We start from the raw sequence: 25,528 nt of genomic DNA, 5'->3' as shown, positions 1-25,528 counted from the left end.
ATTAATGATTCACTACAAAAATTTAATTGCAGATAGAGGATAACTGAGTTTCAGTTAACAGGAGCTCTTTATTTTTCTACTTGGTTACCTGGAAAAAAAATATTCTTTAAAATCTTTCACCAAGAAAAAATGACACTTCAAACTTTTAAATTCTGTACGAGCAAAACATGCATGTAGGGTGCTTCCCTGGTGGCGCAGTGGTTGGGAGTCCGCCTGCTAATGCAGGGGACACAGGTTCGTGCCCTGGTCCGGGAAGATCCCACATGCCGCGGAGCAGCTAAGCCCGTGCGCCACAACTACTGAGCCTGCGCTCTACAGCCTGTGAGCCACAACTGCTGAAGCCCACACACCTAGAGCCCGTGCTCCACAACAAGAGGAGCCACCACAATGAGAAGCCCGCGCACTGCAATGAAGAGTAGCCCCCGCTCGCCGCAACTAGAGAAAGCCCGCACGCAGCAATGAAGACCCAACGCAGCCAAAAATAAATTAATTAATTTTTTAAAAATTGAAAAAAAACCCATGCACATAAAGATCTTAATGACTGTTCACAGAGATCATTTCATTTTTTATTTTATCTTTACAGTGACCCTGTGCAGTTAACTATTTTTAAAAGCTATTATACTGACGAAGAAACACTAAAGAGAGTTTTGTATTAGGGTTTGAATGTGCCTCTTCGTCAAGATTCCTCATGGTATCTGTTATTTTTTTTATATATGTGTAGAATACAGCCTCTGTTACAAAAAGAAGCCAGCAAAGACGTACATGTTATAACGTCCCTACTTTCCTATCAAGGTTTGGCACCTTGAGAATTCACTTTCCACTTCACAGAAAGAGGGGAAAATCTACTCTTTTCCAGCCTGTCAGAACTTAAATGTATTTCTTTTCATATTTTCATCAGAATAGAACTCTAATAAAGTGAACAGTGTAGTCCAATTTCCTGTAAAGTTTATACCCACAGAAGTTGGTCTAAATTTATTTTTAACACTGTTTCAAGATGCAAAGCTTCTCCCTCCCCCTCCCCCCTCCCCCTACCTGCCTACCTGATCCCCAACTGTATTTAAAAACAAAAACAAAACCCAGGATACTCTGAGAAGAGGATGGTCAAGGCAAATTTACATTCTGTTTACATATCACTTTTAGGATGTGTTTTAGTGCTTCATCAGGGTTTGGAGTTATGACTTTAAAAATAATATGTAGGTGTACCGCAGCTCAGAACATTTTTGCATTATTTTTGTCTCTTTTTCTATCAGTAAGAAATAAGGCGGGTGGGGGGGATGCATTGCCTGTGGGTGATTCCCTGGGAAGTCCTGGCCACATCTGCACCTGGGGGCTCAGGGGAAAAAAAAGGTAAGGGTAGATAGAGTACATCTATTTAGTATAGGTTTTTCTTTTTTTTTAAAGCAAGAAAGCAAGTACTAGTTTACTAATTATGTTTATGTATATTATTGTATTGCCTTGTTTTCTTCTCATTATTTCTCATTTGTTACTCTTTTTTTTTTTTTTTTTCTTAAAGCCAGGCATACACAAAAGGCATGCAGTTTTTTCCTTCCAAATGAAAATTTAACAGCATAATTTGGTCATCTTAGATAAAGAAAAGATAGATTCTCTATGTAATTTGCAGGTCTCTGGATGATAATTGTGGTTACATATAATGATTTACATTGATATTATTTCTTCTGTATATGTTATACTTATAATTTTTATCTTTTTTGGATGAAAGAAATTAAAACGTTTTGCCCAAATCTAAAGAGGAAGTTTACTTTTACTGGTTGGAATAATCTAATTAAGAGTATCCTATCTTGAGGACAATGCTTAAACCCAACTAATTTTGATCTCAAAATTCAAAGAATGATAGAGATTATATAGGTTAGCTGACTCTCCCCTCCAAGCCTGAAACCTTCTATAAGAGGAAATAGGAAAATATCATTAAGAAGCTGAAAAGGCAGATTATTTACTTTGCTTTTATCTAATTTGTGTTTTAGAAACTTGCGCTTATATTCAGATAGGTGAGATCTGGCCTGGTCACAAGAGCATCACTGATTTGTTCATTTAACAGATGTTTATTGAATGTTCATGAGAGCATAACAAGAAAATTAGGTCTTTTTCTTAGGGACTGACAGATAATGGGGGAAACAATAACTAGGCAGTTTTAATAACACAGTACATGGCATGTTGGAAGTTTAAGACATTACTGGAGGATCAACCTAGATTTGGAAGCCCAAAGAATACGTAAGAATTGGCTAAATAAAGAAGAGCAGGGGCCTGGTATACCAGGCTGTGTGAAGAATGTTAGGAGTGAAAGAAAGCATCACGTATTCAGGGAAATGTAGAGAATAAAGAAGTTTGCTGTGCCTGGGTGTCCTTCGGGTGGGAGAGAGGGGTGGGAAATGAGGCTAGAGAGGAAAGTAGATGCTTGAAGAACTGCATAGTTACCTACTCTTAAATGTGATGAGCCATTGAAAGGATTTCAGCCGAGATCTAATCAGATCTGCATTATAAAAAAGATTGTCTTGCAGTGTAGCTGAATGGTTAGGGTGGGAGTTAGAACAAGACTAAATTGCCATGGAAGAGATTTTCATCCTTTCTATCTTGACAGTTGAGCTATTTGTGTCCTCTCCCATCCTGCCCTTCTGGGGACTGAGGATTTGAGTCTATTAGCATTCTTGTTCTAAAATTATGGACTTAAAAGAAAGTTAGTTCCTAGGTAGCAATACTGTCTATGTTTCAGATGTTTGACTTTAAAAAAGAAATAATATAACTCAGGCTTTAAATTACTTATTAACTGCATTATTCTGCCTATGTGTTAGCATCAGTGACTGCAGATTTATCCCCAGGGATCTCCTTCAATAAAGTGTAAGTGCTATTGAATAAATGGTTTTCGGAGCATGGTTTCCTTTGTTAACATACAAGCATCTGAAGTCTGTAATCCTATGCAGAAGTTCTCCAGTACTAATCCTACTAGGTTATTTTACTGAAGACAGAAAACAACCATCTATTGGCTTGACAGAGGCTCAGAATCATTAGCAGAGAATCTAAAATCTTTTATATTAAGGTTCAGGAACGACAAGGTGAGACTACATTCATGTTCATACAATTCTATTTCCTTAAAGCTGTCATCCAGCTAAAGTTATATATGTGGAAAATTTCTATGACAGTAAATAGGCTTTAGATTTAATTTTTCTGGAGCCTTTTGTCTGTATTATTTTCGAATTCATCTTAAAAGAGTATCATGTAATAATGGGATTTTTATTAATTGGATCAAAATAAACCAAACCATTTTCATGGTTGAAAACTGAAGGAAATTTTTCTTGGTAGAAATTCTTTGTCAGAGTGAAGAGCCTCAGCATGTATGAGGAGGAACTTTCAAACCTTATACCACCCATGCTTTTGCTAGAATCTTTCTTTAGATCAGTTTTTTTTTTTTTTTTAGCCAAACATTTTATTTAAAGAGGAAAATTCACATTACTAACATATCAAAAGGACCAGTATCATTTGCCATAAATAGAAGATAAGTCTAAAAGCGAATAAACTAAATTTTAAAAATTAGTGTCTGGGACTTCCCTGGTGGTCCAGTGGTAAAGAATCCACCTTACAAGGCAGGGGACGCGGGTTTGATCCCTGGTCAGAGAACTAACATCCCACATGCCGCAGGGCAACTGGGCCTGTGCGCCACAACTACTGAGCTCGCGCACCCTAACTAGAGAGCCGACGTGCTGCAAACTACAGAGCCCAAGCACTCTGGAACCCATGCGCCACAACTACAGAGCCCATGCGTCCTGGAGCCTGTGTGCCACAACTAGAGAAGAGAAAACCCACATGCCACAACTAGAGAGAAGCCCACGCATCACAACGAAGAGCCCAAGTGCCACCATGAAAGATCCTGCGTGCCTCAACAAAGATCTCATGTGCTGCAACTGAGACCTGATGCAGCCAAAAATAAATAAAATAAATAAATAATAAATAAATAAAATCTTTTTTTAAAAAAAAAAGTTAGTGTCTGACTCCAGACCCGTTTTGTGTTTTAAGAAGGAAGATTTAACAATGCTAAGAAATTACCAAAGGCTTACTGAGACCTTTCTTTTCGTTGGAAAGAGACTAGTTTTCTCACTCTTCTATTGAGTTAACTAATACCACGTCTAATTATCACTTAATGTTTTCTCACGCTTTGGGAAACTTTATTAATAAGATATATCTTCAGGTCCTCTAAAAGTAATGGCATTTTGCAAATATAAACTAACAAAATTAAAAAGGAGAAGAAATGGGATGATGTATGTCCATTGACTGTCTTACTCTCCTTCCCCCTTTTATCTGTGCTTAATTGGGAGAAACGAAAGTTAGCAGAAGCCAAACTAGCCTTGCTTTTGTTTTAATGTGGCTACAATTTAGAGTGGTATTTTGATTCTCATCCTTACTCTCCTATGGATGAGGATTACTCTGGTGACAGATAATTACAGTATTTTGATGGGGTTGGTATTAGTGTAAACCAGAGCACTATTCAAGGAATAAATGTATGTACTTCTAGTTTATTATGTTCATCTTTCCTGGCAAGATTAACCTGTTGACATGGCAAGGTGGCACCTAGGAGTGATTTATTGTGATTTAGTCTGTCTTTAAAAAGTTGTTAAATATTTACTGTACAAATTGCATTAAGAACTTCCTAAAGGTGATGATATTTTAATATTCTTTTACTCATGATTCTATATTTTACTGTCTACCACCTCTCCTAATACCTCTCAAGATTCACAATTTGCAATAACTGCTTAGAGTTAATTTGAGTCTAATGGTTAACATAAATAAACTGATTAATATTGCTGTTGGCTGATTATTAGTAAACATTTATATTAAGATAAATCAGTGATAACATTCCTAACTAAAGACTAGGCAAAAGTGTATTGCTTCAAAATAGAGAATTTTTGCATTCAGCACTTTGCAACTTTTGTCTGAAACAGACAACATTTAGATAATTATGAGGACTTTTTCAGAAATTAATTTTTTTCTAAGTATCTAATAACATGTTTTGTACACTGGTTTTATACCATTTTGAAAACATACCTTAAATGTACCTATAATGTTAAATGTAATTTTCTACTTAGGCCATTTTCTAACATCATCTATCACTTAAAATTTAAACAGAATTGGAACATTTCAGGATGCTATCATACGGAAATTTTGTACTTTTTTCTTGTTCAGTTGAAATTTTTTATAATAATTTGAACAAAAATAGGAAATGGTTGATTTAAATATTGGTTCTATTTAACTTCGTTTGCCTCACTAATATTAAGTAGCTTATTTACTTTATTTCAGAGAAATTATTCAGAAGCCACCTTAATAATCACTGCAATAAAAAGATCAAAGGACTTCCAAAACAATAAAATTCTTTTGCCTGTCTATTGCTGTAATAGACGCTTATGAAGAACAAAAAGTTTAACATTTGTCTATAAAGGATAAGTAGAATTCACTCCCTTGCATAGTTTTTGAAAACTTTATTACCATAAATGTTCCGTTTTTCAGGTGCCCTCAGTATAGCAATATTGATACTTTTCTTTCTTGCCTAATGCAGAAAAAAAACAGTTTTTCATTTATTTTATCCAAAAAGCCTTAATTTCTGTTTTTTTCTTTAGTTTTATAATTTGATGATTTTTGTGTTTAATACTTTTAATTTTTATATCTACAAGCAGTGGAAGAAATAGTTCCCTAGGGGCCAAAAGAGAGAGGCCGGGGTGGGGGCAAGGGGTGGAGGGCAAGGCGGGCTGTGGGGGTGGGGGGCAAGGGGGAGCGCATGTGAGAATGACAGCATGATACAAAAGTAGGAGGTAAAGGATGTATAAAGGTGTAAGCAGTGTTTGTTAGACACATGCCGAAGACAGCCTGTGATTAGATGTTCACTGCACGTAAGTCCAAGGTCACTACCACTTAATTTTATGCCAGTTTTGAGAGATCAAAATCTGGTAAAAATGAATTTTCCTGTCAGATTAATGACTTAGGCAGATAAAAGACAGAAGTATTTCCTGAATTCCTTTTGTTCTGTCAGTTTGAAATAATTTTGATTAGTATAATATTTATGTTCCAGCCTCTATGTTTTTATTGATTTCCCTTCTTGTTTCTGAAGAATAAGCCAAACTGCTTTAAATTGTGGGTAAAGTTATAATAAATATATAGTAGCATATAGCTGTGTAAAAAATACAAGGAATAATATTATAACCTAACTTTTGTGTAGGATATAGAGTTTCAAAAGTTCTTAGATGTGTATTACTAGTTTTTTCTGCTCTGTGTGGTAGACAAGAAAATATTCTTGTTCAACAAAGAGTGAAACTATTACTTTAGAGTTTAACATTTAAAAACTTACTAATAGGTAATAAATCTGGGATTTAGCTCCCCACTTTCCTGATGCCTGTAGTGTTCATTATCAAAAACAACATTTATGAAGAAAGAGGGACTTCCCTGGTGGTCCAGTGGCTAGGACTCCATGCTCCCAAGGCCGGGAGCCTGGGTTCAATCCCTGGTCAGGGAGCTAAATCCCACATGCAGCGACTAAAGATCCTGCATGCCGCAACAAAGATCCCGCATGCCGCAACTAAGACCCAGCACAGCCAAATAAATAATTAAAAAAAAAAAAAGAAAGACAAGTTGATTGACCCATAGTCCAGATACTTCTATTTTTATACCCCATTGCTACCTTTTACCAAAATTGTTCATTGATCACTTAGGTGTCATGCTTGTGTAATGGCTAGACTTCAGCTTTAGCTGATTCCTGAAAAACACTTAGATCAAGTACCAAAGTACAGCTTATTCTATTATTTAAGTGATTAACAAACATAAACTCATTAAAAATTATAAGTTGACTTAATACTTCTACCTCAGTAGCATAACATATAAAATGATTATTTATTCCTTGTCAGATTGCATTAGATGAGCTTTATGTTTCAAGATGGTTTCCACTATCTTACTTCTGACAAAACCTCAAGCAATCTTAATTGCTGAATTTGAAGTCTCTTGCTAAGTAAGATTTAGTTTGTAAATCTTTCTGGGCACTTCACGATAAGTAACCTGTCCCATAATGTCTACAGGTTTTTAGAACTATAAGGGACGCTCTTAAGAGTTCAGATAGTTCATATCCCCCTTTTTATAAATGAGGAAAACAAGGTCCATAAATACTGTGATTTATTCCAAGGTCTCTGATGCTTAGTGGCAGAGAGCTATGATAAGACCTCAAATTTCCTAATGTCCCAATCAAGTATTTTTATTTACTAAATTGAACTTAACTTCCGAAGAACAATTGGATTTATGCATCAGTGAATAATTAGGAATCGAAGTGTGAACTTATTTCTGATTTGGCTTTGGAAATTTAGGATACATAAAAAAATTTTTAATGTAGACAATGAAGTAAAAATTTTTAACTGAAAATTTTGCTTTTGATAATTAAAAAAGTATATATAAGAATGCAGGGCTTCCCTGGTGGCGCAGTGGTTGGGAGTCTGCCTGCCAATGCAGGGGACACGGGTTCGAGCCCTGGTCTGGGAGGATCCCACATGCCGCGGAGCAGCTGGGCCCGTGAGCCACAACTGCTGAGCCTGCGCGTCTGGAGCCTGTGCTCCGCAACAAGAGAGGCCGCGATAGTGAGAGGCCCGCGCACCGCGATGAAGAGTGGCCCCCACTTGCCGCAACAAGAGAAGGCCCTCGCACAGAAACGAAGACCCAACACAGTTATAAATAAATAAATTAATTAATTAATTAAAAAAAGAAAAAAAAAAAGAATGCAGATTCTACAGAATTTTTCTGGTATTTTCTTTTGCTTATCTTTTTTCATTCTCCTGAAGAATTTTTGTTAACACTATGATAAGATGTTAAAAGGCAGCATATTTCGTTAGATATGCATAGCCATTCAAGTTGTGCCTAAGTAATAATTACTAGATCACTAAGGTACACTAAGTAAGGTAAACTGTGTTTTGTGGTCTGTAGAACATGAGCTGGTAGCAACTGCATGTAATTATCACTTAAATGAGGATTAAGTCAGCTTTACCCATTTGATTTTTTTTTTTGCTCAAAAGAATTAATAAAAACATTTCCTCTGAAAATTTCTTAGTTATTGATGTATGTATTTTTCCTTTACTGTCTTTTCAAGCTGATTTGGTATCTATTTGCATAGACTAGGGTGGTGTGTTGGAGATAACAATTATTTTCTCTATGTTGCTGGACAAGCCTCTTCCCACCCCCCTAAACACCCTATTGTTTTCCATCTCCTGAATTTTGTTACTATCTTAATATGTCCTATATTTGTAATATCTTTAACTCCCTTGTCAAGAAGAAATTAAAGAGTTTATTAGAAAAACTCGATATTTAAATAACAAATAGCAAAAACAACTTCTGCCTATTTATGACCAGTTGTTGATCAGCATTTTATTTTAGATTCTTAAAAAAGAAAGAACTTGAAAGCAACTCTGTCACCTCCATTAATAAAGGGATTTGTGGCATCGGTAACGTAATACTTTAAACCTTATATATGTATTGTTTCCACTTGAAATATAATTATCTAGTGTGAAAATTCATTTTGTTGCCCACAAAATAATCACAGTGTGAAAATATGAGCCCTTTAGATTTTAAGTACCATCCTTGGTGAAATTCATCTTCTGCTGGCCATTTCAACCTGTGTTATCTCAAAATGAAGTCAAAGTATAGCCATAGTAGTTTGGTTTCACTTTTGAGTAAGTGTGGCACTTCATAGCCTCCTTGGAGTCAGAGCAAAGGCAAATATTTTGTCCTTGATCTTTTGTGCAGACTTTTCCTGCTAGACTCCAGTAGACAAATAATCATATTTTGTATATTTAGTATTTGATAGCTTCACCAAAAATTTGAAAAAGGCACTTGCCACCAATCAGATAATCTTAGTTGCTAATAAGGACGTGACACAAATGACTCTGTGTTGAGTGTAAGGTGTTCTCGACATTGAACTTCTCTTTAATAGCATTATTGAAGTAAGCATCCTTGATTTCCCTTTCCCTTAGCTATCCCAAAGTGTCTTCCGGTGCAAAGTTCATCAGTTTTTAAAATAACTGAATTGTCTTGTAGAAATACCCAATTCTTTTTTATCCAACTAAGCAATAAGATTAGTTGATTTACTTCTTAAACGGCCTATTTTCTATCAAACTCTCTTGTTTTAACTCCTTTAAGTTAGTTCCTTTAGGGCTTCAGTTGAGAAAGAATTTCAGTTCCAGTCCTCCTACATTTGTTTTCATTGGAAAAACATTTCCTATCTTTTCTTCTTCCTCTGTCTCTCAAACCTACAAAATGAAAAAGGCCTGATTTCTTAGACAAGAAACATTTGTTGCAACCATATATATATATATTTTTAATTTCTTTTTGTGATGACCTTGAACAAGTTCAGTGGTTCGTCAACCTTTTTTACTTGGTGGTGGAGACAGCAATGCCAACATTTATTTTCATATCTCTTCTTAGCCTCAGTTGGATTGTCCCCTGGTGAAGCATATTACTTGTGGCAACTCCATTCCACAGCAGCACACAGTACCGTATTTGTCCTGTGATGTTTAATCTGACCGAAAAACTATTATATTTTTATCTAATCTAAAAATCAAGGTTTTATTTTCAAAGGCTTCTCATACCTCTGTTTTGAATATTCCCTTCTCTCCTATTGCTCAGTTATGCTTTTTTTAAGACAAAGATTTTATTTTCTACTTTCATTTAAATCATATTGAAAACTAAAACCAGTACTTCCATTTGGAAAGAATTTAAGTAAAAACAAAAGGGAATCTAGAGTTTAGAACTAAGCTTTAAAATAAGCATGGAAAACATTCATCTTACAAAGGTCTTATCCCATTTAGTGGTGCATTTCAAAAATTATTTTCATGTTTTCTATAGACATTAGAAACAAATAATTCTCCACAGTAATATTTTTAAAAGTCTTTCTGCTTACTTTTACTTTTAATTTTTTTTAAACTATAATTCCTGGCAAAGAACTTTAGAACTGTGGAGTATGATATGGTGCATTGTTTTATAGGTAAATATAGAAGTTTCATTCTCTTGTAGTTTTAGAATCTTCCTCAAAGACACTAATTCTTAATACTTCTGAATCTGGACATTTCAGCACATGGTGTCCTGATTACTTCTTCAGTGTGGCTCTGCTTTTTAAATGTTTATTTCAACAGTTTGATAGTTTTGACTTTAGAATTAGGAGTGCAGGGGATTGAAGTGGTCTTTCCTAATGTCCGACCAAGAAAATAGTTGTATTAAGCTGTTTTTAGTTTATAGATTATAAGAGAACATAATTCTGATATCTTGTAGTCATACAAATATCCAACTTAATGTGGGTGGTAGAATTAGAAGAAGCAGTTCAATATAACTGAATGTTGAGTTACGGGTTTCTTTTTTCTTTTTGTTTTCACAAGAAAGATTTGCCCATTCTGCTCACATCCTAGTTTAGATTATATGTCACAGAGCCAAAATTTGCTTAATTTATTAGCTGTGTAGTTGGAATTCACAGCATAGTGGAAAATGTTTGCAGATAATTCTGTGCAATAGTAGAAACTTCAGTTGATTCCTCGTATTTCTTCAGGGCAGTGATCACAACCAGATTCAACGTATGCACAAAGCAGCGGATACCATGGTAGCGGCCGTCGCTGATTGCTTTTACCATGTTGGATCCATTGTCAGTCTCAAAGACCTACTTCCAGCTAGGTGCCTTGAACTCAAATAGCTTTTCACACAGACTTCAGGATGTGAGCTAAGGTATGGCCTTTTTTCATGAGCTGGGCCTACATATGGGTTGACAGTAACCTGCAGCTTTTATAGAAAAGAGACTGCTGTCTGTAATTTAATGTCAGACAATGACTAGTTGTAGTCATCATTAGGCAGGTAGTGTGTGTTCTTCATATATTTGAAGTACTTTCACCTTTTGAAGATTATTCCTTTTTCTGCTGTATGTTTTTGTCAAAAAGACTATCCACATAAAAAATTCTCGTTAGAACCTGCTGTAAAGGTCTAATTATGTCTGCTTTATGATTCAGCCATTATCTTCAAGATGTATATGATTATTTCTTCTACGCATTTGGTGTAAAAAATGCTGTTTTTAAAATTTCTGTGGATTTTTTTGCACTATTCTTAAACATTTTTATAATTTTGTGGTCAAAAATACATAAAAATTTTTATCCTATTGGCAGTATTTTAATAATAGAGATTTCTCCTACTAATCATCTTTTAAAAACTGGAGTTAGGAAATTGGTATTCATGAATAGGGCTTGAAATTTAGAATCAGTAGTTTTCTGAGGGTAACTTGCTCTAAATTGCATTGAGGCAGTTTACTCTCCATGCCAGAGGTTCTTGTTTCTTCAAGGAGAAAATACCCTAATTCTGGAAAAATGGGCTTCACTCCTGTAATCTTCCTTCTCTGCTTGGCAAGATATGTTTCTTTAAGTGACATCTTTATTGAGAATATAATGGATCAACTGACTAATGATAGATTTAGGAAACCATCTTTATTTTATTATAGCTATAACCATAACTCTTCTGTTTTCTCAAACTACTTACTGTTGTTTTCCTATTGTTCAGTGGCCCTTCTAATTAAGAATTTTTTTAAGCCGCAGGAAGAGAATCATTTACAACTGGGGAGAGAGAGAGTCTTTATAAATTCAGAGGGGGTACTGTCAATCAACTTAAGTGTTTTTTCTTGACTCTCAGTGTTTCACAAAGATTGTGAACAGCCATTGGTAAATGCAGAATTTGAGAATCTGTTTGAGCTTGTCTACCAGAATCATATCTTTATTTAAAAAATTGTCAGACTCACTATTAAACTGTAGTCTCAACTTAACTTCATAGCTATAAAAGATGCAGTATGTTATTTGATTCTAGCAGTAAAATGTCTATTTCAGTCTTTAAACATTCATTCACTATATTCTCCTTACTTACATATGCAAACATATATGTTCGTATACATGTTCACACACAGAGGTTGATGACTAATATGATACACAGCATAACATCTACCAAGTGGTTCCTGAGTAGCAAATGAGAGTTGGCCATGTGTTCTCTGTGACTCCTACATATACATCAGGGAAGATAAGAAGAGAGGGTAGGAGAAAAAGCAGTAACCCAGTGACACGTTATGGTTCTTAAGTTAAATCCTCTTGCCAGGTGAGGTGGTATATGAGGTGGTATAAAAATATCTGTGGTTACTAGATTTTTCACACAGTATGGGAACCAATTCAAGACTCATGCATAACACTAAATCCGTTTACCCTTGTTATCCATCTGAGTGGCTCTTCTTAATTTACCTCTTATTATCTACCTAAAGTTAAACACTGAATTGCTTCTGAGCAGATTTTTGTCTTTGTGATAAAGAACAGTTTATTTGGACATAGATTGCATGATATTATTTTGTTAAGGACTCTTCTATCTTCTGTTAGTCTTTTTATAGTTCTCTAAGGCTCCATGCCCACTTTGTGAAATGTTGTTTTAATATAATAGCCATGTCCTTTTGTTAGTAGCTGTACAAACTAGAAAAATGAATGATGCGTAGTTTAGATCATACCTTAGCATAAACATTTTAAACACATATTTATATGTGATTTCAGTTTGTTTTAAATTATCTATTTAATGAATTAACAAAGATGTAGATTTTTAGTATCTAAGCAGTAGTGTAATGATGATGTGAATAAAACATGCTGAGAGTTGAAATAGAAAAAAGGAAATTGATATTTAGTTGCTGTTTTTAGTGAACCTTGTTAATAAAATGCTACTGCATTCACCTAGAAAATTTAATTTCAGTCTATATTAGACCCTGAATAGGGAATAACAGAAGAATATCTTTAAAATGATTATGCCCTAAAACTTAGTGTTTAAATAAAGATTCAGTGCACATTATATTAAGTTACCTAGTAGTGAACCTGCACTTTATTCTGGAATTTTTCTTTTTTTCCCCCCTTGGAAATTAATATACTCTAAGTGAAATACAAATAGTATTAAACTGAAAAACCACCTATGGATCTTTGATTCCCAAGTCTTAGAAGGCAGAGGATCTTTTATTTTTAGGTATAGAATTGATTTCTCTACTTCTAGGTACATAGTTACTGTAAGTATGTTTTTAAAGGTGTGGATCGAAGGACATGCCAGGTATTGGGGTCTTTTTACAGTATGACATTGCTACAGTGTTTAACTCTTGTCTGTTTTTGCACATGAAGAGACAGCCTACCCGAAACTTTGGTTATTATGCTAGGCATTATCCTATGGCTTCAAAATGAATCTAAACTACTCCTGGTATATATCATGTGTATGTCAAATGAAATGCAGACTATCATGTTGATTTTTAACCACTGTTACTGATTTATGGAAGTATTTATTTTTCAAAACTAAAATCTTAATTTTCCTTGCATTTCTTTCCATATTAAAAAAACCTTTTCAGATCTAAAAGGGAAAATGTTAAAACAGGAGTAAAACCAGATGCATCTGATCAAGAGCCAGAAGGACTTACTCTTTTGGTGCCAGACATTCAGAGGACTGCTGAGATTGTTTATGCAGCCACTACCAGTTTGCGGCAAGCAAATCACGGTACAGCACTATTCTCTTTATGCTCCTTTTCTTTTGATACAGAGATGTTTCATTTACTTACTGAAAACCACCTTCTCTTCCCTCTATGTTAATGGTTTTGCATCGAGTTATTTACTTAAAGATTCTGCTCTATGTCAGGTTTTCAAGCTAATTATGTATAGTCTCTAATTTTAAAATATTTATCTCTACTGTGTATGATTTCTAAGACTGTTAGTAGGCTGATAGCATGCATTATAAATTTTTCTTCCCACTGAAAGTTATGAAATTGAAAAATGGAATTGTATTAGATAGAAAACAGTACATTAATAGTGTGTAAGAATTCAGTTAAAATTGGCATTTTCACATATTAGCAATGGAAGAAATAATGATTCTTCATCATCTATTGCTTCCATTTCTGCTGTTTTTGCCTGAATGGATGAAATCTAATTAGCATTTTAAGAATTTAAGCTTTAAAGTTGATAAGAGTTTTAGCCCTATTAGTTATTTTTATGAAATAGAAAGAAATCTTTTAATTTTAAAATGGTACAATAGGAAGATAGTTATGAAGAGTTGGTAATTTTTCGGATTCAAATCTGAACTCTAGAAGTTAATAGTTTTTTTGTTTTACTCTTCGAAAATGTATACTTATGTATTTATCTTGAAATATTAAATAACAGAAAAAAAAGTAGGTGAATATTCAAAGAAGGTGGCTATGAAACCCAACCTTATCAGTATTGAAATCACTTGAAGAAAAATATGTGGCTGTCATGAAGAAAATTACAGTTTGGTAAGTTGAAATGTACTTTTTATTTCTTCAGCTCTCATTTTACATTTTTTAATAGAGCTATTGAAATGTGTTCTAGTAAAATTAAAGAATTTCAAACTTGCTTTTACCATGAATTATTCATGTACTCTGTGTATGTGTGTATGTATGTTTATGTATACACACATGCAAAAATTTTTATCATCTTTCTATCTCTGAATTTATATCTGTGTTTATAGTTATGTTTGGAAATCATCATTCAGTAGAAACCAGGTAAAAAACAAAGCCAAATGTCTAACAAACAGGCAGAAAGTGGTTTTGTTTCTTTACCTCTCCATGTCTGCATATCCTTGCCTGAAGGAAGCCAAGACCTGGGACTTTGAACCAAGTCTGTTACTCTTACCATTTTAGAATCCCAGGGGATATACCTTTGGAAAATGTAGCCTTTCCCATTCCAAAACTCTTGACAAGTAAGGACTGATGAAAAGATCATATCAGCACCCTTCATAAGGTGCTGGTTTATGAATAAACACTAGAATTCCAAATTTTGATGACCATTATTAACTATTATTGTATGTCCCTCTTTTTCATTCTTGAGAACCAGCCCAAAGGACATTGACTATATTAAAAAGAACACCAAAGCAGGAGTCCAAAAAAAATGTAGATTTATGTCGTAACTGTCAGAATCATAGGCCAGAGCCTTTGATTAATGTTAGTCTGCCAGGAGGCTTCTCTCATGCCACTTAAATCATAAACTCTACCAGTTGGATGTGACTTTTAAATGTAATTGAGTTTGCTATCATTGATGCTTTTAGAATAATTTAGAAAAAATAACAGGTTTTCTGTTGTGTTGTTTTTTAGTAAACTGCATTTTCTAACTTATATATCAAATATTTTCTCATATCACGATTCTTGTACAACTTGATATTTATTGACTGCCTAATATTTTTTATAACCCTAATTATTTTTTTAAAGTACTTTATATTTTTTAAAAAATTTTTTTTGGCTGCGCTGGGTCTTTGTTGCTCCGTGCGGTCTGTCTCTAGTTGTGGGAGCAGAGGCTAGAGCGTGGGCTCAGTAGTTGTGGTGCAGCGGGCTTAGTTGCCCCTCGGCATGTGGGATCTCTCCAGACCAGGGATTGAACCCGTGTCCCCTGCATTGGCAGGCGGATTTTTAACACCACTGGACCACCAGGGAAGTCCTTGACTGCCTAATGTTCTCATATAAAGTACTGTCATTTGTTTAACCAATAACTAGACCTTTAGGTTGTTTCCAGTTTTTAGTAACGTCTGCAACATCTCAGTGGGCATTATTGCATATAAATATTTGTACACATCAGGATTATTTCCTTAGGACAAATTAATAGAAGAGGAATTGCTGAATCAAGGCATTATGTAGGTTTTTGGCAACTAGCCATTATTTCGATTATATATTTTAATAAATTTTGGTATTAGAAGACCCTGTTTTCTTATAGATATATGATATAAAAATTTCCTCCAGGCATGGGGATAGGCTCATGTGTGTATCTGGTGGATTGCTGTTTATAAAACTCAAAGGAAATTTATCCCTCTATTATGTGAAAGGCAGCAGAGTTGAGCAGATGAAATAACTCTGGTTTACAAGTTTACTGATAGAAACTACTTAGTAGTCTTGCTGAGACATAGTACATTTGTAGTGCACAGACCCATGGCACTGTTTATAGGTCTTCCCCTTTTTTCTAGATTATTAACTTCTTGAAGGCAGATATATTTTCCTGTTTATTATTTAACCCAAAGAGCCTAGCCTAAGACCTTGCACTTAGTAAGTTCTTGGTAAAATTTACTGCATTAATGATAATTATAATGTAGTTTTATGTTTTTCTGTATATTTAGAATTGTATGAACACAAGATCAAAAGTTACCGTTGTTTCTTTGTATTTGCCCTTGTATCAGTAGGTGGTTTTAATTTAGTTTTATAAGATATTTAAATATCTTTGTTTTAATCCATTGGTGAGGTAGGGTTAATCTGAATTAGAGATATAGTTCAAATCCACTTCTTTCTTTCTATTTTGTATGGACATATAGCTTATAAGTAAAGAATAACTTTAAGTCCTTCCAAACCTGCCTGAATAAACGGTTAAGAATTAACCCATTACTTATATTCTGTCAAAGTACTTCGAAGATTTCCCTAATAATCCTCTTTTATCCTATTAACTTAAATTTCAAAAGTAATACAGAAATAAACTTCAGACTGTCATTTCTGTTTTCTGATTCCAAATCAGTGCAAATATATAAAGACTTATTCTCTTTTTAAAAATGAAATATAATGAAATACTTTTTGGCATTTCATGTTCTGAATTATTTTGGCAAAAAAACATTATATACCATTCATTTTAAGAATAAATTATCTACTACTTTGCATTGTGATTTAAATGCTTGATATTATATGATCTGCCTGCATGTCCAAATTGTAAATTAAAATTAATTTCTTCCTTTGCTTCCATGACATATTCCATCGCTCTAGCAGCGTTAACACACATATGTAGGTATTACATAAACATTTATAGTTTGCTCTTCTTCCACATTGCAGTCCTCTCCATTGTGGGGGGGAAGAAGGGTTAGTGATTTGTTTATTTGTAATTTTTTGTTATTAATAACAGCTATCCTCCATTCTGGTTCTTTTTTTTTTTTTTCAGTGTTTTTTTTTTTTCTTTTCTTTTAGATACGTTTGAGATGGTTTCTGAAGATGAAGATGGGAAACTGGGTTTTAAAGTGAACTACCACTACATGTCTCAGGTGAAAAATGCAAACGATGCTAACAGTGCCGCCAGAGCCCGCCGCCTCGCGCAGGAAGCTGTGACGCTCTCCACCTCCCTGCCGCTTTCGTCGTCCTCTAGTGTTTTTGTGCGCTGTGATGAGGAGCGACTTGACATCATGAAGGTAGAAAAAACCACTTTTTTTCCTATTTCCCTGGCTAATCCAGTTATCCAAATATTCATATAAAGCACTAGAAATAACATGAATTTAAATAAATTTAATAAAAATTCTGTTGACCATTTTGGACATCAGTGAAGGGAGTCCTTTTCTAATGTTAGTTCAGAGTATGTGGATGAGCGTACTATTCAAAATAAAGATTTAGAAGAAAATACCAAAATACCTTCCCTGAACAAAGGCTGTGTGCAGCCTGTCATAGTTTTAGAACATAGTATCAAAGGATTTAATACTGGTCAGTTGAAAAAAAGTTACAGGACTTCTTCCTTGTAATCCAGAATACTTCTCTCATGTTTTATACTATCAGTCTTCAAAATTTTTTCTCTTTTTTTCTTTTCTAGGAAATTTATGTATTTACAGACTCATATGATTTAAGTAATGGTAGTACAATAATAAATAAAACCAGCAGCTTTATGTTTTAACACTGTGGTGATCTGGCCTTAAATGCCAAGAGATGCTGCAGCTAGTAATTTTTTAAAGATTTTGATACCTGGGGTGGGAGGAACCTTTCTTTACTTGATTTAATTCATGGATTAAATATTGTGTCTTCCTTAGATACACAGCTAAAACTATGGACCCATTGATTTGAATAAGGTTTTTTGCTTGTTTGCTTTTTTGTTTTGCTCTTTTGGATAATTTTTCAGTAGAAATCTCATAGACCTTGCCTATTGACCACACTTTTCCTTGTTACAAACAGTAGAGCTGATTATTATATGATTGCCTAGGGAAGTATTTTATTGCTAAATGGACCACACAAGTTCAAACTTCTGACTGTTAAGCATTATGCTGTACCTCACATAAAGGATCCCAAGTTGGAGCCCCAAAATGTAAATCAGAGTTGTCACAGAATGGGACTCTAGTACCACTTGCCTCCACGCACAGCTGTTCAGGACCCGAGGCTTTGCTGCTCATGTCTTGTACACTAAATATCTGTTGATTGACTCAAACATAATTCATTAAATAATTCTGACACCCACTGTTGGGTTCTCTGCTATTTTTTGGACTACGAGTAACCCTAAGGGAAACATCACACCTACTGTTCTCTCAGAACCTTTTTATCATAAGTTGTTACATGAAAACATTTATTCCTGTTATCTACTTGTCTCATTATCCCAGAAGAAAATATTTAAAAGTAAGCTATTTTTTGGACTTCCTTGGTGGTGCAGTGGCTGAGAATCTACCTGCCAATGCAGGGGACACAGGTTCGAGCCCTGGTCCGGGAAGATCCCACATGCCGTGGAGCAGCTAAGCCTGTGCGCCACAACTACTGAGCCTATGCTCTAGAGCCTGCGAGCCACAACTACTGAGCCTATGTGCCACAACTACTAAAGCCTGCGTGCCTAGAGCCCATGCTCTGCATCAAGAGAAGCCACCGCAACGAAGAGTAGCCCCCGCTCGCCTCATCTAGAGAACGCCTGTGCGCAGCAATGAAGACCCAACGCAGCCAAAAATAAATAAATAAAATAAATAAATTTATTTTTTAAATGTTAATTTCTTTAAAAAAAAATAAGCTATTTCTTAAAACATTAACATGAAGATTTGAAGTAGAAAGTTACTCTCATACCTTTGAGATATGATAATGAATATACCTAGAATCTCAAATTGTTGACAGTAATGTAGAGATCATGAAGGACAGCTCTTAGAAAAAAAGTAACTTAATATTTTAAAAGGTATTTGCTGTTAAGGCAAGCTTTCCTGCTGCCAATTGGGCATCTCTCTTTTAAAAGCCCAATTTCACCGAAACCAAATCACTTTAATTGTAATTTAAAACCGTTTCCTAGTCCTGTGTATGTTTTTAACTTTTAACTTCATTTTTAACACATTTTGGTAGAGATATATATAGGATGTAAGAAGATTGTTCTTATTTCATGTTGAATTGTTTTTCTAAATAGTAGCATTTAGGAATAGTAACATAGGCTTTTGTGTTTGTATGTGCATACTAGGTTCTGATAACTGGTCCAGCAGACACTCCTTATGCAAATGGCTGCTTTGAGTTTGATGTCTATTTTCCTCAAGATTATCCCAGTTCACCTCCTCTTGTGAATCTAGAGACGACTGGTGGTCATAGTGTGCGATTCAATCCAAACCTTTATAATGATGGCAAGGTAATGTAATCGCAGTCTTTTGTTTCTAATGCCAAAGTATTGTAACCCAAAGGTTCTTTGTAATTTGAACAGAAATTTTGTTTTAGTTATCTTCTTTTCAAAAGTATGTGAGTTTCTTTGTGTTTCTTTTCCCTGTGTGCAAAGATTAGCCTGAGGAATGAGAGAGAAGGAACCAAAAATGGCAGAAACACAACAGTGTTACAAAGCACTTATAGTCTTAAGGGGTTATTGTGAGGGACTAACTTATTCAACACATTCCTTGGCCAATTGAGAGCTATCTCCACTCAGAAGATAATAGAGCCAGATGCCTGTCTTTGGCATTCACCTTCCTTTACTTTCTATATCTTCAATTCCAGTTATCTTTTCACAAGTGCCTGAAGATACTATCCATGTTTTCTATGATATGTACCATTGTGAACTTATTTTTAAAGTTTAATTTGTGTTAAAATGTTTTATATTTTCTTGTAAGTAGGAAGATACATTCCTGTCTCCACAAAAAAAGTTGATGAAGAGGTATAATAAAAATCATTTCATATGGCAATAAACCTTTAAAAGTTAGATTTAAAAGAATAATCATCACCTTTCAAAGTAATTTTGGACAGTTTGGTGAAATTTCAATAGTAAATTCCATGCTGAGAGTATTCAATGTTTAAAAATTACTAGAAGGTCAGAAGAAATTTCTCGATTTCATAAGCAGACACTTTGATGATGTGAGAATAATAGATGCTTGAAGTTGATCTGGTTTATTAAAGATGGCCCAAGTTTTCCCTTGGTTTTGTCTTCCTATTTTTAAAAGGTGCAGCCTGCCTCAGATCTGTGCTTACAAGTTATCATTTTGTCTTCACCATAAGCTCAAATCACAAAATTGAAATTCATTTTCTGGGTTTATTGTAGGATACTTAACCAGAGGTAAACCATACTTTGTTGGGGAAAGCAAAGAATAGGTCTTTTATAACTGAGCAAAGTAGACAAAGTAGCAATGTTGACTTTATTCAAGAGAGAGTCTGGAACTTGAATAGAGTTTAAGTGTAGATGTTAAGAATTATTAAAGAAATTACTTCCTTGGACTTCCCTGGTGGCACAGTGGTTAAGAATCTGCCTGCCAATGCAGGGGACCTGGGTTCAAGCCCTGGTCTGGGAAGATCCCACATGCAGCGGAGCAACTAAGCCTGTGCACCACAACTACTGAGCCTGCACTCTAGATCCCACAAGCCACAACTACTGAGCCCACATGCCACAACTACTGAAGCCCGCACACCTAGAGCCCGTGCTCTGCAACAAGAGAAGCCACCGCAAGGAGAAGCCTGCGCACCACAACAAAGAGTAGCCCCTCCCCTGCTCGCCGCAACTAGAGAAAGCCCACGTGCAACAATGAAGACCCAATGCAGCCAAAAATAAATAAGTAAATAAATTTTTTTATAAGAAATTACTTCCTTAAGACTTACTGGTATAGGGAAGAGGTTTAGGGCTTGAGATTCCAGTACCCTGAATTGTATAGTCTGTTCTATTATACATTGGAACTAACATTTAACCTTGGGATCTAGATCTGTAGTTAGGGAGAAGATCCCTGCCATTGGTAGTCACAGGGATGCTCTAAAAACCAGGTGGGAGAGATTAACCAAGATGGCGGAGTAGAAGGACGTGCTCTCACTCCCTCTTGCGAGAGCACCAGAATCACAACTGGCTGCTGGACAGTCATTGACAGGAAGACCCTGGACTTCACCAAGGAGGATACCCCATGTCCAAGGACAGAGGAGAAGCCACAGTAAGACAGTAGGAGGGGCGCAATCAGAGTAAAATCAAATCCCATAACTGCTGGGTGGGTGACTCACAGACTGGCGAACACTTATACCACAGAAGTCCACCCACTGGAGTGAAGGTTCTGAGCCCCACGTCAGGCTTCCCAACCTGGGGGTCCGGCAACGGGAGGAGGAATTCCTAGAGAATCAGACTTTGAAGCCTAGTGGGAATTGATTGCAGGACTTTGACAGGACTGGGGGAAACAGAGACCCCACTCTTGGAGGGCACACACAAAGTAGTGTGCGCATCGGGACCCAGGGGAAGGAGCAGTGACCCTGGGGGAGACTGAACCAGACCTACCTGCTTGTGTTGGGGGGTCTCCTGCAGAGGCGGGAGGTGGCTCTGTTTCACCGTGGGGACAAGGACACTGGCAGCAGACGTTCTGGGAAGTGCTCCTTGGCGTGAGCCCTCCCAGAGTCTGCCATTAACCCCACCAAAGAGCCCAGGTAGGCTCCAATGTTGGGTTGCCTCAGGCAAAACAACCAACAGGGAGGGAACCCAGCCCCACCCATCAACAGTCAAGTGGATTAAAGTTTTACTGAGCTCTGACCGCCACAGCAACAGTCAGCTCTACCCACCACCAGAGCCTCCCATCAAGCCTCTTAGATAGCCTCAACCACCAGAGGGCAGACAGCAGAAGCAAGAAAAACTACAATCCTGCAGCCTGTGGACCAAAAACCACAGTTACAGAAAGATAGACAAGATGAAAAGGCAGAGGGCTATGTACCAGATGAAGGAACAAGAAAAACCCCAGAAAAACAACTAAATGAAGTGGAGATAGGCAACCTTCCAGAAAAAGAATTCAGAATAATGATAGTGAAGATGATCCAGGACCTCGGAATAAGAATGAAGGCAAAGATTGAGAAGATGCAAGAAATGATTAACAAAGACCTAGAAGAATTAAAGAACAAACAAACAGAGATGACCAATACAATAACTGAAATGAAAACTACACTAGAAGGAATCAATAGCAGAATAACTGAGGCAGAAGAACGGATAAGTGACCTGGAAGACAGAGTGGTGGAATTCACTGCTGCGGAACAGACTAAAGAAAAAAGAATGAAAAGAAATGAAGACACCCTAAGAGACCTCTGGGACAACATTAAACGCAACAACATTCGCATTATAGGGGTTCCAGAAGGAGAAGAGAGAGAGAAAGGACCAGAGAAAATATTTGAAGAGATTATAGTCGAAAACTTCCCTAACGTGGGAAAGGAAATAGCCACCCAAGTCCAGGAAGCGCAGAGAGTCCCTTACAGGATAAACCCAAGGAGAAACACGCCGAGACACATAGTAATCAAAGTGGCAAAAATTAAAGACAAAGAAAAATTATTGAAAGCAGCCAGGGAAAAACGACAAATAACATACAAGGGAACTCCCATAAGGTTAACAGCTGATTTCTCAGCAGAAACTCTACAAGCCAGAAGGGAGTGGCATGATATACTTAAAGTGATGAAAGGGAAGAACCTACAACCAAGATTACTCTACCCAGCAAGGATCTCATTTAGATTTGATGGAGAAATCAAAAGCTTTACAGACAAGCAAAAGCTAAGAGAATTCAGCACCACCAAACCAGCTCTACAACAAATGCTAAAGGAACTTCTCTAAGTGGGAAACACAAGAGAAGAAAAGAACCTACAAAAACAAACCCAAAACAATTAAGAAAATGGTCATAGGAACATACATATCGATAATTACCTTAAACGTGAATGGATTAAATGCCCCAACCAAAAGACATAGACTGGCTGAATGGATACAAAAACAAGACCCATATATATGCTGTCTACAAGAGACCCACTTTAGACCTAGGGACAAATACAGACTGAAAGTGAGGGGATGGAAAAAGATATTCCATGCAAATGGAAATCAAAAGAAAGCTGGAGTAGCTATACTCATATCAGATAAAATAGACTTTAAAATAAAGAATGTTACAAGAGACAAGGAAGGACACTACATAATGATCAAGGGATCAATCCAAGAAGAAGATATAACAATTATAAATATATATGCACCCAACATAGGAGCACCTCAATACATAAGGCAACTGCTAACAGCTATAAAAGAGGAAATCGACAGTAACACAATAATAGTGGGGGACTTTAACACCTCACTTACACCAATGGACAGATCATCCAAAATGAAAATAAATAAGGAAACAGAAGCTTTAAATGACACAATAGACCAGATAGATTTAATTGATATATATAGGACATTCCATCCAAAAACACCAGATTACACATTCTTCTCAAGTGCGCACGGAACATTCTCCAGGATAGAGCACATCTTGGGTCACAAATCAAGCCTCAGTAAATTTAAGAAAATTGAAATCATATCAAGCATCTTTTCTGACCACAACGCTATGAGATTACAAATGAATTACACGGAAAAAAACGTAAAAAAGACAAACACATGGAGGCTAAACAATACGTTACTAAATAACCAAGAGATCACTGAAGAAATCAAAGAGGAAATCAAAAAATACCTAGAGACAAATGACAATGAAAACACGACGACCCAAAACCTATGGGATGCAGCAAAAGCAGTTCTAAGAGGGAAGTTTATAGCTATACAAGCCTATCTAAAGAAACAAGAAAAATCTCAAGTAAACAATCTAACCTTACACCTAAAGAAACTAGAGAAAGAAGAACAAACAAGACCCAAAGTTAGCAGAAGGATAGAAATCATAAAGATCAGAGCAGAAATAAATGAAATAGAAACAAAGAAAACAATAGCAAAGATCAATAAAACTAAAAGTTGGTTCTTTGAGAAGATAAACAAAATTGATAAGCCATTAGCCAGACTCATCAAGAAAAAGAGGGAGAAGACTCAATAAAATCAGAAATGAAAAAGGAGAAGTTACAACAGACACCGCAGAAATACAAAGCATCCTAAGAGACTACTACAAGCAACTCTATGCCAATAAAATGGACAACCTGGAAGAAATGGACAAATTTTTAGAAAGGTATAACCTTCCAAGACTGAACCAGGAAGAAACAGAAAATATGAACAGGCCAATCACAAGGAATGAAATTTAAACTGTGATTAAAAATCTTCCAACAAACAAAAGTCCAGGACCAGATGGCTTCACAGGTGAATTCTATCAAACATTTAGAGAAGAGCTAACACCTATCCTTCTCAAACTCTTCCAAAAAATTGCAGAGGAAGGAACACTCCCAAACTCATTCTATGAGGCCACCATCACCCTGATACCAAAACCAGACAAAGATACTACAAAAAAAGAAAATTACAGACCAATATCACTGATGAATATAGATGCAAAAATCCTCAACAAGGGCTTCCCTGGTGGCGCAGTGGTTAAGAATCCACCTGCCAATGCAGGGGAAATGGGTTCGAACCCTGGTCCAGGAAGATCCCACATGCCACGGAGCAACTAAGCCCGTGTGTCACAACTGCTGAGCCTGCGCTCTGGAGCCCGCAAGCCACAACTACTGAAGCCTGCGCCTTAAAGCCCACGAGCCACAACTCCTGAGCCCATGCGCCACAACTACTGAAGCCTGCATGCCCTAGTGCCCGTGCTCCGCAACAAGAGAAGCCACCACAATGAGAAGCCCGCGCACCGCAACGAAGAGTAGCTCCCGCTCGCCAAAAGCTGACGTGCAGCAACCAAGACCCAATGTAGCCAAAAATAAATTAAATAAAATAAAATAATTTAAAAAAAAAAATCCTCAAAAAAAAAAAAAAAAACCAGGTGGGATGGTATGTCTGATAGTGCTTCAAATGATAATTCACAAAACTGTTCAGATACAAGTCTTTTAAAATTATTAATGAATTTATCTACTAAACAAATTGATGTATTTTACATTATTGTTTTCACAGAGCATTAAAAGAATAGCAAGGAGATGGACTTCTCTGCTTTTTTAAGGACCACTTATTTTCCAAATCTGTTGCCCATTACATGAAATTATTAGTTTACAAATACAGATAACATGTCCCTGGTTCTCTTTTTCCCGGAGTGACTATTGACCTGTGTTTGGCAGATGCTTTGAGTTCATTCTTGCTCTGTGAGTGAACAAATAAGCAACGCGTCTTCAAATTTGTTCCGAGGAACTCTGGGGATCCTCAAGACCCTTCAGGGAATCTGCAGGGTCCTCCCCTTTCCCACGTCATGTTTGCATGAGGCCACGTTTTATTCATACATTTCAACCAAAGCAATATATAACAACAAATCGAATGTAGAGGCAGGTATGAATTCAAGATCTCTTCTATTAAACTATAACCCATTTTCAAAATTTACAGAACTTTGAAAGAGATTTTCTTAAATGTAAAACAATACCACTTTTCCTCACCAAAATTTTTGTTGTTGTTGTTTGGAAAAGAGTTATTTTTCATTAAAAAAT

General features: G+C 36.0%; 1 protein-coding gene across 1 annotated transcript in view; it reads left to right on the top strand.

The window, feature by feature from the left end:
* Positions 1-25,528, top strand: part of BIRC6 (baculoviral IAP repeat containing 6) — a 241,875-nt gene that overhangs the window by 199,100 nt on the left and 17,247 nt on the right. Inside the window, 6 exon segments of the mRNA XM_036873943.1 lie at positions 13,409-13,554; positions 14,211-14,256; positions 14,258-14,306; positions 14,308-14,320; positions 16,997-17,214; positions 19,209-19,370. Of these exon segments, the coding sequence (XP_036729838.1) occupies positions 13,409-13,554; positions 14,211-14,256; positions 14,258-14,306; positions 14,308-14,320; positions 16,997-17,214; positions 19,209-19,370 (634 nt within the window).

The sequence above is a fragment of the Balaenoptera musculus genome, chromosome 13 (assembly GCF_009873245.2).
Source record: "Balaenoptera musculus isolate JJ_BM4_2016_0621 chromosome 13, mBalMus1.pri.v3, whole genome shotgun sequence".
NCBI lineage: Eukaryota > Metazoa > Chordata > Mammalia > Artiodactyla > Balaenopteridae > Balaenoptera > Balaenoptera musculus.
The sequence above is the reverse complement of the archived record's forward strand: the minus strand, read 5'-3'. Positions and strand labels throughout refer to the sequence as shown.